The sequence below is a fragment of the Echeneis naucrates genome, chromosome 12 (assembly GCF_900963305.1).
Source record: "Echeneis naucrates chromosome 12, fEcheNa1.1, whole genome shotgun sequence".
NCBI classification, from domain to species: domain Eukaryota; kingdom Metazoa; phylum Chordata; class Actinopteri; order Carangiformes; family Echeneidae; genus Echeneis; species Echeneis naucrates.
The window spans coordinates 16991956-17010978 of NC_042522.1; the positions used below are offsets into that span (position 1 = coordinate 16991956).

General features: G+C 41.5%; 1 protein-coding gene across 1 annotated transcript in view; it reads right to left on the reverse strand.

The window, feature by feature from the left end:
• The window catches only part of unc5da (unc-5 netrin receptor Da), a 148522-nt gene that overhangs the window by 46964 nt on the left and 82535 nt on the right, over positions 1-19023 (reverse strand). The window contains exon 2 of the mRNA XM_029516453.1: positions 10853-11059. Within this exon, the coding sequence (XP_029372313.1) occupies positions 10853-11059 (207 nt within the window). The remainder of the gene's footprint in view (positions 1-10852; positions 11060-19023) is intronic.

Sequence of the window (19023 nt, forward strand, 5' to 3'; positions counted from 1 at the left end):
AGAACAACATTTAAATATTGACTTAAACATGCTCTCGACAGACAGCTTTCTACATTTGTGTTTACATGGCGCGGCCATTACTGTCAGCCCTGATCAGCCTCTTGTTTCCCAGTTCACGTTAGGCCAGTTACTGTCAGTGCTAAAGCGAGGGAGCGCATACGTTACAGCTTTTGATGCTCGCAAAGCCGGAAACTCTGTCACCTTCGACATCATAACATCCACTTGGGATGGGCAAAATGCTTCTGTCACGCTTTGCACTTTGCACATGCTTCTGCAGATTTATGCTTTCTTTTTTAGGCATTCCCAAAGGAAATCTAGCAGCTGAACACATGCAGAGCCAAGAACGGCCTCTAATGTGCGAGGAAAATGGCTTTATATACCCAAAGTGATAATTCAATTCCACTGACTTACTCAAATTCACTCCCAGTCGCAACAGATGTTGGACAGCAGCCGCAAACCTCCTACTGATCGACTGTTACCTCCTGCTTCCCTCTGCCCTGTTTCAGTCCCTGTCGGTGACAAGCAGCTGATCTAAGTGACGGCAGTCTCTTATCTCATGTTGGATGACTAAGTTGTGACTGAGAATTATAATTACTGCATTAAATCCACCTAAATAACCTTCTGGTGTTCACAAGCATCGCTGACTTAAAACTGCCTTATCATGATCCTGAATCCTTGATGAGTCTGAAAGTTCAGGTATAAGACGCCACAGCACCCGAGCCAGAGTCACCAATGCTGACACCGATATGCTTTTGACACTTTTTTTATTATTTAAAGTGGTTAGTGCACGAGCATGTAGGGGAAGCAATGCGTCATGCTCAATGAGGTGATTTCTGAATACATTTTCCTCATCACTGAGCTTGCTGTTAATTTAATCACAGACCAGCCTTTCATCATCCAGTGAAAACTGTTTCACCAAATTTGGTGAATATTAAATTTCTATGAGAAACTTAAAGGATTACATGTTCCCTTGTAAGCGGAGAAAGTCCTCCAACTTCTTAAAATAAATAAACTCCTAAGAAGCCAGTGGATTATGTGTATCACAGAGAAGCTGAAAACTGCACACAACAAGACTTAATACTGACGGTCATTGCTGGTTGTATATTAAAAACTGACGCCTGAGCTTATACTCTTTGGTTGTCTGAGTGGCTGATTGGCTGATTGGTGACAGTGATTGGCTTATCAGTTTTACATTTAACCTGTGCATATTGATTGAAAGCAGCTGTAGAAAATGTCACGCCAAAGGTCAGTTACTGTCTTGTCATGCATAGCAGCGTCAATGTCACAATGGAAAATGATCCAATGATGATCATCAGACGTCTTTGGCTGGCTCGTAATAAGCAATGATGATCATCAGACACCAACTGTATCTAAATCAGCGTCAATAAAACAAGATGAGACTATAAGACTATAACTTTACCATAAAAAAAAAAACAAAAAACGAACTCCATCTTTCCCTGACAAAAAAGAGGAGAGGAAATAACTTTTTTTTTTTTTCTTTTCAGTTTTGTTGTTCCATTTCCTGTGCCACATGGACCACACTGGGAGAGACCAACCGGTAGTTAATACTGACAACAGCTGCGTTTGTTATGATGTGAGCAATATAATAATAATAAAAAAAAAAAAAAAAAAAAAAAAGCATTGATTCATCGGCGGGGAACTAATTCTGACTTTAAAGTGCACCTACAAAGTTAAAATGTTGGCAGTTTTCATTAAAAGTGGATTGAAATTGCTGTCATTTTCTTTGCTGAGATACACTAACATTGAATTGGACAGCACATTCAAACCTGCGATTAAAATCTGGTCTGCAACTGGATATGACATCTCAATGATACGGTCTTATCATTTTCATTTTCTCCCATTGTTTTCATGTGGGGGCGTGATTCCCATTGGGACTGCATCCACGTCATTCAGAGCAAATCAGTTTCAGGTGTCAAGGATTTTGTTCCCATCTAACGAAGATCAATGGGTGCTTAAATAAATCCCATCATAATATGCATTAACAAGCCTATCCCGATACAGACTGCATTTCAATGGCAGGCAGAAAGTAGGACTCATTTCACATACAACTAAGACTAAATAAAAAGCTGCTAACAGAATGAATGCTATTAGCCAGACACTTTTGACATTAGGGAACACATTTGGTAGAAAAAAAATCCTTGTTTTTTCAACCACCAACTGCTCAATTTTCAATTGCAAAAGGCAGAAAGGCAACGCCGAGCAGCACTTTGACACATGGTGTTTTTCTGTGTGGTATTTTCATACACAGAGTAGCACATTTTGAACAAAGGTGCCAGGAAGGGGCGCGGTAGGATGGCAGTTTGTGATGCAGATGCAGGAAAGTGTTGGTATTTTGGCGAAAAACTGATTTATACTGTTGACGTGCCAGGAATAGACATCGGAGAACCGTGTTTGTTTTGGTGAAACCTCATTCAGCTGATAATTTGGTGATTCTGTAATGAGTGCATATTAAATGCTTGGGAAAAAATTTGCAACTCTTCCACAAATTAATGGGTGACACGCGTATCTGTCATCCACAGGTGCTGTATGCTGAAAATATGAAAGCCGCCTCCTTCACTTACTTTAATGAAACCCCTTCAGCCATTTGAAGGCTGCAGGACAGACTTTTGATAAATCTACATTCTCTGGTTTTAAAAATACCCCACCATTGCAAACATTGATTCACTGTGTTTACATCGATTAAATCAAACAGCAGCAGGTTGCTGCAAGAATTACAGACAGACTTATGCACACATCATACTAAATCTCTGGTATTCTGCCAGTTGTGTGATGTGATGTGCTGAATTAAAAAATTCGCTCAATTCTCATTACTCTTTTCTCGCTCTCTGTCTCTCGTCCTTTTCCTTCTCTCATCCATAAATACTGGATTACCAGCAGGCAATATTCCCATGCGCCATGGCCTCCTTTTTTTTGGGAGGGAAAAAGTGGCGTCTCCTTTTTAATTCTGGAAATTTATATTTAGCAGTGATGTGATGTGATGCAAAAAGAATTACAAATTTAGATTTTGATTTATCAATTCATAACATATAAATGACTTGAATAAACGATTATAGTGTTTATTATTTATTAACAAACTATTGCCACTGTAGTTTTATTGCAGCACAGCAGAGCGGCAGAGGGCCAAGTACAGGTTTAGTACGGTCGATCACTGACAGAGTACCACTGGGCTATATTACAGGAAACATGACATAACTCTGCTCTTTCAGGAACTCCACAGTTCATCTTTAAATGCTGCACCATCTGCCTCTGGCTGCAGATTTGTTGTGCCTTATTATATTCGCGTCAACAAACTGCATCGTTCAAACAATATTATTTTCCTACTTGGAGAAACGCTCTGTGTTACTTTCAAAATGCCACTCTGATTGCCACAGCTGTTCAAAAGGTATGAGGCCAGTAATGAGACCAGGCTGAGGAGCTCCATGTTTATCAGAACAGCTCAAAGTCATGTCTCATTGCCTGGTTTAGATCCTACCACGGTATCTCTTGATCCCTCATCAAAACGTGTTCGTGTCACACAACAACACTCTCGGCATGAGTCTGCTTTTTTTTTATCATGGCTGCAGCTATGACAGAAAAAAAGGCCTCTTATAGTCGTATTTACAGACAATAAAGCACAGTATTAGGATGGGACTACTGTGGGATTAACATTAAAAATAATAAAAACAATAAATAGATAAACTGACAGACTTCACATAAAACAAAAAATGTGTGTCAATCTTCTTTTCTAACTCTTTGCATAAAAGGGAAGACCCTGCTGTTAACACGGATGTCGTAAAGACCCCTGAAGTGAAATATATGAAGAAACTAATAAACAACACAAGATAAAGTATCAAATAATCCTAAAGTGAGAAACTGTTCAGATTTCCATCATTGGCTCTCTTGCTTTGTCTGATGAAACACATTTTTATTCCTCGATGCAATATTTTCTCAGGTCGACATCACACCATTGCTCACTTAATGGATTGAGTAGCAAAACAATGTTAATATTCATGATAACTGCATAGTGAAAATAAATGGGCATTCATTAGAGACTCTCCAACCTACACTATATCCTGCACTTATACATGACAACTGCCACTGATGTGAAATACCAAGAAAAAGAAACGCAGTCGCTCACTCAGCTTCTGTGTACAATAGTCAGACCCAAAAATGATCTCTGGGCAGACAGCAGTCTTTTCAAACGACCCGCCTTCATGCCAACACCATGCTATCTTAGTTCCATTAGGGAATCCATGAACCACAAGTCAAGAAAAGACAAGTCCTTCATCGGCTGTCACTTCTGCAGTTGTTGCTGTCTCAGTGGTGGGAAAAGTTAAGTTCATGTGGCTTCCTGCTCTCAATAAATGCAGTAAAGCCCCGAAAAAGCCAGCTGTCAAGTGCACAATCTTGCCTTTGATGTGCAACAAAAACATTTTTCAAGTGTATTTTGCACTTTAGGATTGAAAATAATATGACTCTTTTTTTGCATTACCTGATTGGGCACTTATTTCAAGGGCTGGCACATTTGGAAACCAAGTGTGTTTGACATTTTTTTGGGAAGAACTCATTTTCTTATGCATTTTGCATCTATCGTGAGACAAATGCAGCTCACGCTTGCTCGTTGTCACGGAAAGTTGAACTGTTAGGATTAGCTCACGGAGAAGATGAGGTGCAGGTATGAAATATTCCATCATTACATGCTGTTAAAAATATCTTTTTACTCTTCCACACATCTAACAGATTGAGAAACGCAGCACGATTCATCCAGTTGGAATAGACTGCAGTGTGCCAGCCTTTGCCATGCTTTTGGCAACAGCAGATGAAGCTATTCACACAAGCTATAATAGATATTTTCTTCTTTCTGTTACTACATTTCTTATTCCTCATCTGCCACTCTGTCACCTGGAAGGCACATCCAAGTCTGAGCCGAATCTGAGAAAAACAACAACACAACACAAGGCTAAAATATATTTCCCTGGTTGAGTTAGCTGCCTTCGGACAGTCGTGGTCTTTGTCCTCTCACTTCAAGCCCCCCCCTGGACAGTGTTAGGGTATGTGTTGTTGAATCCTGCATTTAATTCACAGCTTACTGCTTTAATAGCTACAGCTCCCCTGCCTGCTGCTGAACCCAGGGGCCAGTCTACCACCTGAGTCAGACTATAATGGCCTGTTCTGAGATACAGCTGTTCATCTGCCTCCAACAGATGAAGCTGGAGAGACGGCCAGAAGTGTTTTTCAGCTGAGGTGAGATCTTCATTTTATTAACATGCAGCGCACTGACGCACCGACTGCCTACACTGTAACATAGAAACAGTTAGCGACAGATGCTGCTTAGAAACACTCAGTAAATCCCTGGTCAGGTTCTGAGGAAACCTCTGTATCTCACAGTCTCACTGTGAATAGCAAAGCACAGCCAGGGAGCAAAGCCACACATCAACATGCAGAAGGAAACCTTGCAGCAGTTTCAACCTGGACATGCCATATTTTAGTACAGGTAGATAGATGTGAGCTTGGGTATTTTTGTTTCTGTGGGCAAAAGGAAAATATTGTAAAAGGGCTATTGGCAATGTAGAGAGCGAAGAGGAATAAGAAATAAGGCAGGGGGAGAACATTTTACTTTGTAATCATGTAGCATGTGAACCAAGAGCAAAGCATCTTTTTCAGGAGAAGATGTCATTTTATCTGATAAAAGTGAGTGTCGTGTGCAAACAAGCCGAGTCCCTTAACGCAACGGCAACTCCCCACAGCGTTGTCGTTCTGTCATCATTAACTTAAAGCAACAATAAAGACTTGGAAGGTACAGTATCGAAGGAAAACAAACACAGAAAACACACAACCCCCCCAGTTCAAATCACCTGAACTGTTGCTGTTTAAGGTGAATCCTCTGAGGACCAGGAACGTCTGGATAAGTTTGTAGCAATCCGCTTCATAATTATTGCTATATTTCAGTGACAGACTGACTGACACTCCCGCCTAAAGAGACATGCTGCGTGTGTGTCAGTAAATAAAGTAAAAATGTACAATCTAGACAGGAAGCCGCCTGCCTGACAACTGTAATGTTTGAATACTGAAGTGTAGTGATGTGCCAGTGTCTGAGAAAAACAAACAAATAAGCAGGTGCTGCTGAAATGAATTACATTAGTGATGAACTGTTGAACCACATATTGAATCATGGGCAGTCATTTTTCTTTTTCAAATTGGTTTCTAGTAGTGCAAACTAGAAACTAGTTTTGCAGACACGCTTTTGGAAAGCCTGTATGACATATTTTTTTTCCCCCACAAACATTCAAATTTTCACACAGTTTCAATAAAAATGTATCGAAGAGTTTTGTATTATTCCTATTTCACACAACTCTAAAATAACAGCAAATGTGGCCCAAGGCTATCATATTTTTTATTTTTTTATTTTAGTTTTAAAAACCATTCCAATTTACCTGAACAAAACAAATAGATACATAATGGAGTAACGTCTAAAAGCAAAATCCATCAGCATGCTGATTTATTGTCAGATTGAAAAGGAGGGAAGAGGACTCTTGTTTGTGGCAAAAAAATTATGCCATGCTTGAAAGGACATCTCCACTGCAGAAAATGGTGTGTTAAGCAATGATAGTTTCTACATTTGAAGTTTAATTACCACTTGCAGAAGAAGGATGCTGGCGCGTGCAGTCACATCCAACTGTGGGCTGTAAAAGATGGCCAGGTCCACTGTTCTTAAAACTGGTATTGGCATTTATTTTGGGACAATTTCTTCTCTACTTATTTATTTATTTATTTATTTTTTTACATCCCCTACTGTGACTTTAACAGCATCTACATATTTTATATCATTATAGAGTTTTCTTCATCTTTAATATGCAGTTTAGCTCCTTGTTTAAGTGCTAAACTGCTCCATTCACTTCCAGTTTGCTTGATGCTCATCTGATTATACGGCTTTATTTGCACTGACAAAAATACTGAAGCCTCCTGAGAAGTTTCAATAGGAGAGCAAATTTTGCGCTGGAACAGCATGAAGCAAAAGCCACGACTGAAAGATGGTGACGTCTCACTTTAACACTGCATTTTATGCATTCATAAGCAGTAGATAAACATCAAATGAATAATTTATAATGTACTATAATGAAGCAGACACAAGTAAGAAATAAAAATAAAAAACACACACACAGAAAACAAACAGCTCTTTATTCAGGTAATTTGTTAATGATCCATAAAATCCTGAGGCTGAACTTTGAACATACAGTCAGTGGATGTGGGATGAAGAAGGTGGGTGTACCTGCACATTGTGAATAGCTGCTGCAGTTCTTCGCACTGCACATTACCTCCTTACTTATTCTTGTTGGGCAGCTGGCTAGTGCGCTGGTGGGGACCAAGACATCACCAGCTACTGTACTAAGCCAGATTAAACACAACGGGTGCGCTTAGCTCTGTTTTCTGGCATTTGTAATTTGTAAACCGACAGACTTTACAAACTTATTGTTTGTAATTTTTTGTAATTGCTGTCTTGATTTGAAAGAAAAAGAAAGCGGTGCTAATGAGAAGGGAGAGGATCTGCTCTGCACCCTATCCTGACTGTAAAACAGGTTACAGTTTCTGTCAATCACAGGATAGCCACGCCCTAATACATACCCTGCTTTATGATCAATTTCCCTCTAAATGGGACCATTATGTTAAATTGGACACGACTTGAAACTAGGACTTCAGACTATAAACTCATTAGGACATTTACTAAGGTAGTAAATCAGATGACAAGTAGAGCCATTTTCTCATGGACTTCTATACAATTCTCTTTACAACCAGCATAGCTGCCCCCTGATGGTCATTAGATAAGGCTCTTCAGCATTGGCTTCACTTTACAGCCCCACAAACCTCACCCACGTTTATATACTGTCTGCATCCCTTTCCCAATATTGGTCGATTAGATTGTAAGACAGGACTCATTGCAAAACGCAGCATAAAATAGTTTACATATATTTGCCTAAAATTCCAAACAAGGCAAAAAGGTTCCAGTCACTACAAAGTAAAATTAGCTATATGAAAACCTGACACCCCTATCAGCAGGGGCAAAAACGCAGCAAGCTACAAGGACAAGGTAATGGAATATGAGAAATGGATTGTGGTCATTCTAAATGTGTTAGATCAGACCTGCAATAACTGATTGTGACCACTTTGGGGGCAGCGGAAACAAGCTCTGCATACAACACTGATATATATTTCAGCTTATAAGTTGATTTAGCCAACAGTTACCACCTCACAGTTCATTCGGTGTCATGTGTCTGGCCTCCTGGTGAATGTAAATCCAATATCCACTCACTCTCTTACTTTTCCACTGATTCCTGCAAGAAGTAGCTGGTTCTTTAGCCGAAAGCTCCACTAAAGTGTTTCCATCGGCTGATTGGTAGCTTTTGACCATCTTAACGATAGAAAACAACACTGAGACGGTGAACCCAAGTGGTAAAGGAAAACTAAAATAAGAAGCTGAAAGATGTTCTGCACCTCCAAACTGCTCAGAGCAAAGCTCCAGAGGTGATAATGACTAACAGCCCTTCACACATTACACATGATAATATTATTCCTTATTAAAAAACAAAAAAACAAAAAAGAAACACCACCTGTCTTAAGATACAAAACCAACTTTAAGGGTAAGAAAACCCACTGGCATCATGGAGAAAAGAGATGCGTACAGTCTAACAATACAAAACATATTAATGATATTATTGGCAGGAGGAACAAGTCAAGAGTCAGACGTTCCACAGAGAGCATGACTATTCATTGACTTGAAACTTTCGCTGTTTATTTGTAACGCTGTCACCTCAGCTTTGATGCCTGCTGGTAGCGCAACAGTCGAGGTGTTGATGAACAAGGAAACAGCCCCTTAGAGGCACACACAAACCTCACAGCATCCACCGCAGCTCAAATATAAAATTGTTGGGTTACACTGATGTAAATCTGAGAAAATAACTAACTAATCTGTCCTTTATGGTGCTGATGTTCTTAATCTGCTTCTTGAGATATTTCTGCGAACATTTTTAGCAAAGGTCAAGGTTGTAATGAGGGCAAATAAAATATTACAACCTAGTTCTTCACACCTTCTAACAGCTGATAGTTAGGAGGGCACTTCCTGACACAGTTCAGGTCCGGACAGAGCTTTCTACTTTATGAGACGCTGGTGCAGGTGGGATTTTTAAGATGCTCTCCTTTTCTGCTATTATTCTCTCTCTCTCGGTTCTCTTTCCCTTCTGTACCTCCTCCTGTCCTCTTTCCTGTCCCAGTGGAAGCAGATATGAATGGTGATAAGGAGCCAGATGGGAGCAGAGCTATGAATCCAGACCAGAGGCAGTAAAACTTTAGAGGTTCATTGTTAACTCTTGGAGGGAGGTATCGATGGGCACTGTGTGTGTTAAGTGAGGCGTCAACACTGATGCAATAATAGCGTCAAATTTACACTCGTAAATATGTTGCCTTCAAGTTGACCAAACACATGAAGGTCATCTGACATTCAGTACACGTCTGTGACGATTCATTCAGGTCATGGTTATCCAAGAGGGTTTGAATCAAGGGCAGCAGGACAGAAGACGTTTCATTTCTCATCCTTCAGCGCTGACTGAATGTTGACTTGGAGCAGCAGATTTTAAACCTATGTTGGGTCGTTTCAAGGCAGCTGAAATGCTTAACTACTCTAATATACAGTATCTACATCCAACTTTTTACAATGTATACTTGGGAGTCATGCTGTTTGGCTGGACTGCAACAGCAGGCTCAGCCCTATAAATGCAAATGTGACCACGACTGTCAGACTCAGTTAATGACTGATGGACTGAGATGGAATGAGAGAGTTGAGCAAATCACACCATCAGTGAGCCGGCAGAGTGTTTCACTCATTGTTTGTTTCCCTTCAAAATGATTTAGCCTGAAAAAGCAGTGTATATTTTTCAGACTTCTATCTTTTTTTTGTCAAATCTAACAACGTTTCTAGACAAACCTTAACACCTTGCCACAGGAAATCATTGCGAGTGTTGTCCCTCGAGGTGCAAAGCTTGGCTCTCCCTCCAAAGCTACATATCATGACACTGACTGCACAGCAGCTCGCAGGAATGAATTATCAAATCCCAATTTTCTCTTCCAATGCTTCTACTTTCAATGAGCAGTATTACAGTCATATTTTCCCTGTCTGACAACAGAAAAAGAAAATTAACACCTTTATTGGGAATTTGGCTGTATCAAAATACAGCATATGTGGCCAAAGACAGAAGAAGGAAACTGGCTGTGACCTGGCAGACTGGTTAATTACAGTACAAGTATATTGTCGGGAAAAAGGGTGTCATCCACTTGTTGTACTATTGTCGTTCAATTTGCTGTCAACTGTTGAGATATTAATACACTATTGTGCGATGACGCAATAATGACAGAAAACTTAAGACAAAAGAGAGGAGAGAAATGTCTGCAGTTTGAATGGATTCATGTTGACGTTTGAACAATAACAATGGCATTTCTGCAAGTTGCATCAGGAAAAAGACACTATTTGGAGTTCAAAGTCAAATCCTAAAATTGAACAAGTTGGTGCCTTTCATGGTTTAACAGTTGTCATTTCAGTTTAGATCAAATGTGACACAGTATGCACTGAAGAAGTGAGGCAAATATATTTGCAGGGTTGGACGTAGCCAAAGGCATTGTCATAAAGCCCCATTTGGAAAGTTCATTCTGAAGACTTCGCCTTCTCTCTAACAGAAAAATGAATGCTGTGCTTATAACCTAAAGTGACAGGAGGAAGACTGGACGTGGAAGGAATTTTGTTTCAGTTGCGTATCGTGTGTGTAAAGCACGTCTGAGTGTCTCTGTATGACAGCGTTCGCCGTACCTGTCCCCAGGTCCGTGTGCTCCTGAGACATGTGCTGGCTCTGGTGGACCCATTCGCCGTTGCACTTGAAGAAGATTTGGAGAGCAGGCCGAGCCTGACAGCGGAGCTTGATGGGGTTACTCTTGACTATGTACGCGTCGACGGGCTCTTCCAGGAAGTGAGGCAGCGTCCCAGACTGGCCATGCTGCAGGGCTTCACCTCGGGCACCTGGGGAATAAAATGAGATTAAAAATTTAATAGAGTCCAAATAAAAAAAGCATACATAATGGAAAAAAGAAAAAACTAATAAAAAGGTGGTATTGTCTTCAAAAAAACAAAACTGGCTCACCCCATCCTCTATTATTGCCCTATCCCCCCAACCCCCCACTCCTGCAGAGAGACCCAACTGGTAAATATTACTTGTCTTTCTCGAAAGAATGGTTTCTGGAGCACAGTGTGAAAAATAACACAACAACAGAACACCACCCATCCAAAAGGTTCATTCTCTGCAGCAGCATGACAATATAATAACCTGATTGTGCTGTACGTTTACATCACGGTGTTTAATATTTGATATATGTAGGTAAATAACGGTGCCATGGGTTATTTTACAGAAAGCAAGGCTGTCCATTCTTTTGAAAACCTGCAAAAGATTGTTGTCATAAAAAATACATCTTTATTAAATTTGTAATTATTTATGTTTTTATTTGCCACCATATTGTTTTTTTTTTTTTTTTTTTTAACAGGTGATGTGTTTAATTCCTGTGGGAAATGGGAGCTGCTGCACTGTTATCTCAGCTGCACCGTTGTTGTTGTGTTGCGTTTTTTTGTTTTGTTTTGTTTCTGTCTCTGTGGATTAACAAATTCGGGAAGTGGAAATACAGAGTTCCTCGATGGTGAGAAATTTTGGCTTTGAGCTGTTTGTGTCTCAATGCAATGAACGAAGAAACTTTTTGACAAGCATGTGGTCTAAATGACGTAAATGGAGCTGATTGGACGGATCAACACTTCCCAGTCGTGCTCACTATAGATGGATATATCCTTTGAGTCGCTAACACCACTATAAGGTGTTATTCCTCACCTCCTCTGCCTTACTGAGGTGTGCTGAAGTGCGTGTTTTCCGGCTTCTAGAGGATCCGCAGGTGTAATTACACTCCGACTAATCCCCCAGTTTGTTGGAACCTCTTTAATGCAAGTGTGAGGGGTTTTAGTGAGGTAAACAGTCCTGCTTCCACCTCTTCCAGATCCCTCTGCACACTGTGTGCTTCACCACAGCGACGGGTGTACCTTAAAAAACCCCATCAGGATTAGGAGAATCCACTCTCTCCCTCTCTCCAGCTAATCTAATCCTCCTACCATTCCTGCAGAATGTCTCCTGATTGAGGTGAATAGATAAAAGACTCTCTGATTCTCTGGATGTGAAAATCACAGCACTTGCTCTCACTCGTACGTCTCCTCTCTGTACGACACATTCACATTCTATGCATCGTTCCTGGAACTGAGGCTGAACAAAGAGACATGCTTTTAATTTCAAAATGACTAGCCCCAGGCAAGCTTTTCTTGTACAGAGTGCTCCAATTTGTTTTGCGCACAGAGCATTGACACGCTGTGTTTGTGCTTGGAAAGATGCAAAACACAGACGTGAGTGCGCATCTCAGATGATGATAGATGGGAACATGAATGCAGAAACACGCAGCTGTCATACAAAGCCACAGCCTTCCGTGTAATGACTCGTTTGTTAATAGGTCAGGTATTATATTAATGTCATTTTAATGCCACTGCAGCTAATACCCTTCAAATATCAACACTGGCAGCAGCGAATTCTAGGAAAGAATTACAGGCTTTATCTCAGTTTTTGTCCATTCCTTATTTAGCAGGCAGGATAGCATTGCAACAGACAGATTGAGAGAGACACAAGAAAGGAAACTCTGGTGTGATTTAACCTCGGGCTGGCGGTGGGACATGTGACTCTGGGGGGAAACACAAGCACTTAACTGTCTCTGGGAGCTGCATAACATCGTCTCTGCTCTCGAAATTGCTGAATATAGATCACCGAGTGGAAGGGCTGAGGAATGACTATAGGATGCCCCTCCGGCTCTGCACCTTGTGGTAGGTACACACATGGCAGGAGATAGCTGCAGCTGTTATCACATGAGATGTGGCCCAAACAAAGTGGCTGCAGAATGGAGCGCTGCGGGGGATTCTGTTTGCCATTCCAACACCTTCGTCTCATTTACCTCTCATGGCTGGCACCAGTCTGTTATTGGTTCATCTGCATCTTCCCAAGACCAATATCTCTCCTCAATTTGCTCCACTGCTGTCACTCAGGAGCCTGCCGTGTCCTGCGCGTCACAGTTTTCACACTGATCTACAACCAATGCCGCAGCCCGGCAATAACACATAAGGGGCACCAAAACATCTAGCCCAGTCTGAGAGGAAAACAAGATATCAATGCCAAAGGGCTGAGTGATGGCTCTATCAGAGAGCCTCTCTCTCTTCCTCTCCCTGCCTCCCTATCTGTCTCGCACATGAACAAACTTTAGCCCTGGAAACACCAACACTCTGCAAATACTAAGTCATCTAGTGATGCACACCTTTAAGGGAACTTGAATATTTTTAATTTCCTCAAGTGCGTCAAACGCTGCATCTATTCACATGCAAATTTAAATGCGATGGGTAAGTGCAGTCTCTTATGTCAGTTCAATGTATTCATAGCTTTTAGTGGAAATCTAAAAGAAATGAGGGGGAAAGAGCCCCTAGCTGACTGGACTAATTTAGTGATCCCTTTGGGTAGTAGCACGGACTAGTTCATGCAGAGAAAGATGACTGCTGCTCCAGCACCCTTGCAGTGATTCGGGGAGATGAAAGGCAGCAGCTGGGCCGAGGTTTGCCAAAGTCTACCTCCACATTCAGCACACTGCGGAAATCATTTCCTGGAAGAGAAACTGCTTTCCTATTTCTGCGTCAAACACCAGAAATGGGATGATCGGAGAGATTAGAACTGGATTTTGGACTCCGATCACAGAGGCTCAAGGTCAGAGGCACTGAGGATCGTCTAACTTGCCCCCACAATAACACCAGGCGCCGGCAGACATGTGCTCTCCTCCCACTGCTGCTCGTTCTGGATGCGAGCTGCCATGTCATCAAATTTGCAGATGACATGGAGCATCTTTCCCCACAGCTCAGCCTCCAAAAAGAGGGAAATATCAGTGGACCTCTCAACACAATCACCTTTGCAGAGTAACACTCACCCTCAGTTTGTTTGGCCACAGACTGAAAGTTCCTTAGGTGTTATCTTTGAAAGGAAGCTGAGTTTGCTGTCAATAATTAATTCTCATTTTCTCTTCACCGTCAGCACCATGAAGTTTTTATCTATCTGCTGAGCCCACACACCCAGTACCAAAAAAAGCAACACCAAAAAAACAAATGCCCCCGGCGCACTGTAACCCCGTGCTCAACCCACCACCTGAGGCCTTCACATAAGCCACAAATGACAAACAGCCAGGAGAGCTGATGTACTCAAAGCTGACACATCCCACATCCTGTGCGCACGCCCTGAACGGCTCCCATATGGTAAGCAGCTCCACTTCCTGGGATGCTGAATTGATTGTGGAGGATCCTCTTGGTTCAACCAGCTGCTGCCTTCTGATCCTGAACCTCTTGCCTCTGCTGTATTTTCCAGGAAGTAATTATAGTACCTCTTTAACACACAAACCCTTTGTTTGACATGGACTATTGAACATGAGTTCAATCTGATGGCCTTTTGACAATTTGCGCAAAAACAATTAGTCCTGGGTTAATATGGGTCACTGTTTGTGGGAAAAAAAAAACAAAAAAACAACCACAAGTCAGCTCACTGGCCACCAACCAGTGCTGTCAGGGCTCAATTCTATCAGCTGCTTCAGTTGGAGGAAGATTTTGAGATTTTAATTTAAATAAAAATCAAGGTACTCCTGCTGGGTACTGCAGGGGGCGTCAGGGACACGGATCAGTTCTAACACGTCCAATTCGTCCAATCTGAAGTTATCAAATTACCCGAGCTCGAGCTAAATTTTGCTTGTATTTCCCATGTGAGGATGCAGCGCTCTGACAGTTATTTTTTTCTTCCATTACGCTTCATTCATTTATTTTTGTGCTAGAAATGTCTGCTTTATAGTTAAACTCTGCTGATGCCTATGTAGATATCTGTCATGTTACTTGGGCTAATATTTTATCTGGAGGTAACTTCTAACAAGAAGTTAAAAATCCCTTTCAATATCAAGTTTCTGTCATAATACTATATCATTAAGTTGTGGGCGGAATTGTTGCATTTCGTTGCATGTGCTTGAGACTAAATCTGTGTTTTTCTGGCTACAACCTTTAATAGCAGACACATGAGGCTATAATGCATCCAGAGTCTCCCCTACCTGCTGCTGCATAACGTCCATCGCTGCAGTAAACCCTGATTTACCTACGCAGGTCTGATCGTTTGTATTGATACACTGAAAAGAAAGATGAGTCATAGAGGATATCAATGACTCTGCAAGCTGAGTAACCACAATACTATGCCTCCCACGCTTTGCTGGTTTCCATTACGAGTTTACTCATTTTTGTCCCTTTTGTGTCTGCCATTTCCGGTTCTCTTCATGAATGCCATTCATTGAACCAGACTGTCACAATGGCACACGGGCGATCTCTGATTTCAAAGCTGCAACAGGTGTGAAGCACCACAAGCTGATCCGACCCCCCCCCCCCCGAGTAATGCTGCATGGAAATTACCAGTGTGAAAGGGGAGTGGGGGACAGTGTTTGTGTCTGGTTGTGCAAAAGGAGAAAGGAGAGGGAGGATATATGCCGTTAATAAAATGCAACATTGCTTTAATGTGTTACCCAATAATCAGCGGCTTCAAGCTGAACATTTTTTACAGCACATCTCATTTTCAGAATTAATGAATGGTACCTCAGTTCTTCAGTTTAATTTTACTCATACGATAAAAATAATAATTTAAAAAATTTTTTGAGCTGCTTCAAATCAGGAGTCAGAATTTGCTGCTATTAAGAAGATAGTGGGTGCACAGTCATTAATGAACAAAAACAGATATACCGATTAATTCTTCATTTGTTCATTAAAAGTAAGTGATATGATTTTATAATTACTATACCACATCAATACCTGAGTGGGGTGTGAGAGATTCAGAGGTGAGTTTAGCTGAGGATGAATTTGTGGATTTTATTTGCTGTTACGTGTCGTTGCCTCACTGTAAACACTGACTTTGAGGCTAATGTGCCTGTGTAAATACATGAATAAATACAGCTTGGCAATAATGGTCAACACTGTATTAATGATGTATGCGGAGTGTGCGGCAGCCTCATAGGCAGCACTGACGCGAAGCTGCACAGCAGATGGATGGTTGAGATTGAGGATGAGAGGTGAAGCTAGCAGTGGAGGTGGGGGTGGCGGGAGACCGCTGAAGCAGATGATAGGTGGGTGTTGAAGATAGTGAGAGGCACTGAGGGAGCATCTGCTCAGATCATCCAAGAGCACGGCGGGAAGACGAAAAGAGGAGGGAAAAAAAAAAGGTTCGACATCTCTAAGAAATACTTGTCAAGATAGAAAGGCACTTCTTTTTGGCTCATTGGCCAACTTCGGCCCCGCTGTTGGACCACCGTCCTGACGACGCAGGGGGCCTCCCACACACGTGTGTGCTTCCTCTCTGTCTGCAGAGATTTCTGAATGACAGGTGTGCCGCCGGGGAAAGACAGACAGCAAGACAAGGATGGGATTTCTTGATCTCCCAACACAACAGCAAATGGGGTGAGAGAGAGGCAGCAACATGTGGAAACCTGATTGTGTTCGGTGTTTTGCAAGCATCACCTCTGACTGAACCACATCAAAACACATCTAGCTGCTGCTGGAGGCGTCCCTCTGACAAGCTGATGGGTAACGAACTCCTCGGGAACTGTATGTTACCTTCATCAGGCAGAAGCATGCACAAAATTTGACTTCACAGTCTGGTTGAAGGATTCCATCATATCCCCCCCCCCAAAAAAAAAAAAAAATAAATAAAATCACCCTAAGCTGAAGTAAAACTGAAGTCAAGGGGCTAACCTAAGAGTCATATTTGATACCTTTTTTCCTCTCTGGTTCCTCTCCTCCTTGTCTACAGGCAAGTCTCACATATGCTTCAGTTAGACTGCAGAGATGCCTGAAGCACTAAATTTTCTTTCTAACTTGTAATTTCTTTGCAACTAGAGTCACAAGGAGTAAAATTCTGCTCTTCCTCTCCCAACTCTTAAAAACAGCACAGCCTCAACAGAAAGAGATGCCAGAGCGCTTTGTTCAAATATTGATGCAAACCTCTCCTCTGTCATCTAAGGACACAACAGACGCACACAGACATGCACCCATATAATGTGTGCAGCATAACCAATGGACTCCCAGGCACGGCCAGCTTTTCTTACACACATGCCAGATGTTGTCCAATCAAAACAAGAACAGACCCATGTTGACTCTCTGCTCTGATGGACTATTTCACACTCAGACAACCACATTCTTTCTGGAACGATTTTCCTCTGTTGATTCAATGTTGCTCAAACAAAGCAAAAAAAATAAATAAATAAAATAAATAAAAAAGTGGTGCGTTTCACATTATCAGCAATGTCCCCGTTCACATTCACACCCACAAATATGCTCAGTGCGCACAAACTCTTATCTGTCGGACAGCAGCCCCGTTGAAGCAGTGGGGGGTTGGGAGTCTTGTTTAAGGACACCTGGATTGTGGAAAGGAGGCGGACGCTTCACAGGTTCACCTATTAAGATCTATCCTGAATATCTGTGCGCGTGTGTGTGTGTATCACATCTGACTTCTGCTTTTTTGACATTTATGTTTGAACGGAAATGACACCAGACCACCAAAATGCAAAGCAGGAACAAAAGAACGAGGGAGTCGATCCCTGAGAGTTCGCTGCTTATTTATTTGGCTGGAAAGATTTTTTTTTTTTTTTTTTGGTTATTCTGCATTTGAGGTATATTAATAGTCACGATACGACATTTTGTACAACACGACATGCTTGCAAATTTGACACCTTTCTGGGAGATGGGGAAGATTTGTTGCTCAGACTGTGGATGAGTTCATCTTAGCTGCCTTTTTAGGCAACATACAGAGGTAGACTGCAGAACTTCCATAATTTATCTATTTTTGTCAGATGAAAAAAAATGTTTTCGTTCTGTGTTAAAAAAATTTATTTTATTAAAAAGAAAAGACAGAGGTGATTGTGAATAAGAGTGAGGCTGTAATGACGTCATCCCACATTGAATAAAATTGTCTGGACTGTCAGGATTTCTGTGACATTGTGATGTCACAACAGCTCCGCCCACTGTTCGACACCACCATTCGACAACTGCAGGATTTAGTTTCTGCTAATCTTCTGAAATCTGCTTTATTTTTATAAAATAGCTCAGGAAACAGCCAACCAGTCAGAGGAGAGGCTCTGAGTGTCCTCTCTTCTGATTGGCTCACCTACCTGTTGTTACTAGAGCTCCAGAGAGAGGCCTGAGGGAGGAGATGGAAAAATACCACAAGAGCTTTTTTGCCGATTTATCTTCTGATGAATAGCAACACTTAAAATGACACAGCAAAAGTGTGAGCTGTGGGACATTTAATATTTCCTACGGGAAACAGTGAGTGGTAGTTTCACAAACTTTGGTAATTTTAAATCAAAACTCTGGTGCGCATTAGCTTTTTTTTTTTCTCTCTCTTCTTCTTCTTTTTTTTTTTTAATCTTAATTCCTTCAGATGTACACTGTTTTTCCAAAAGCACCACAGGAGGAATGGATTTTGTTGTGAAAACAAGAAAACAAACAACCAATTTTCAGTTTCAGGAAGTAAGCGTGTGTTTGTGCGCGTGCACAATCTGATGCCGGTGTGTGTACAGTGTGCGTACATAAAGTTTGTGTGAATGTGTGCCACCTACAAACACCCAGGTGGTATATGTGTCTTCATCGGTGTTGTGACAGCTCACCAGCCTGGTTTTGGCAGGCGGGGGACGCCGCTTCCCTCAGCTCTCCCAGTAATCAAACAGTAAACATGCTGAAGCAAAAGTGGGTTACCTGGATGTCAAACTGACAACAAAAAAAAAAAAAAAAAAAAAAAAGTCTCCCATCTCCATCTCGTCAACCACTCACTCCATAGCATTTTGCATTAACATTAACAT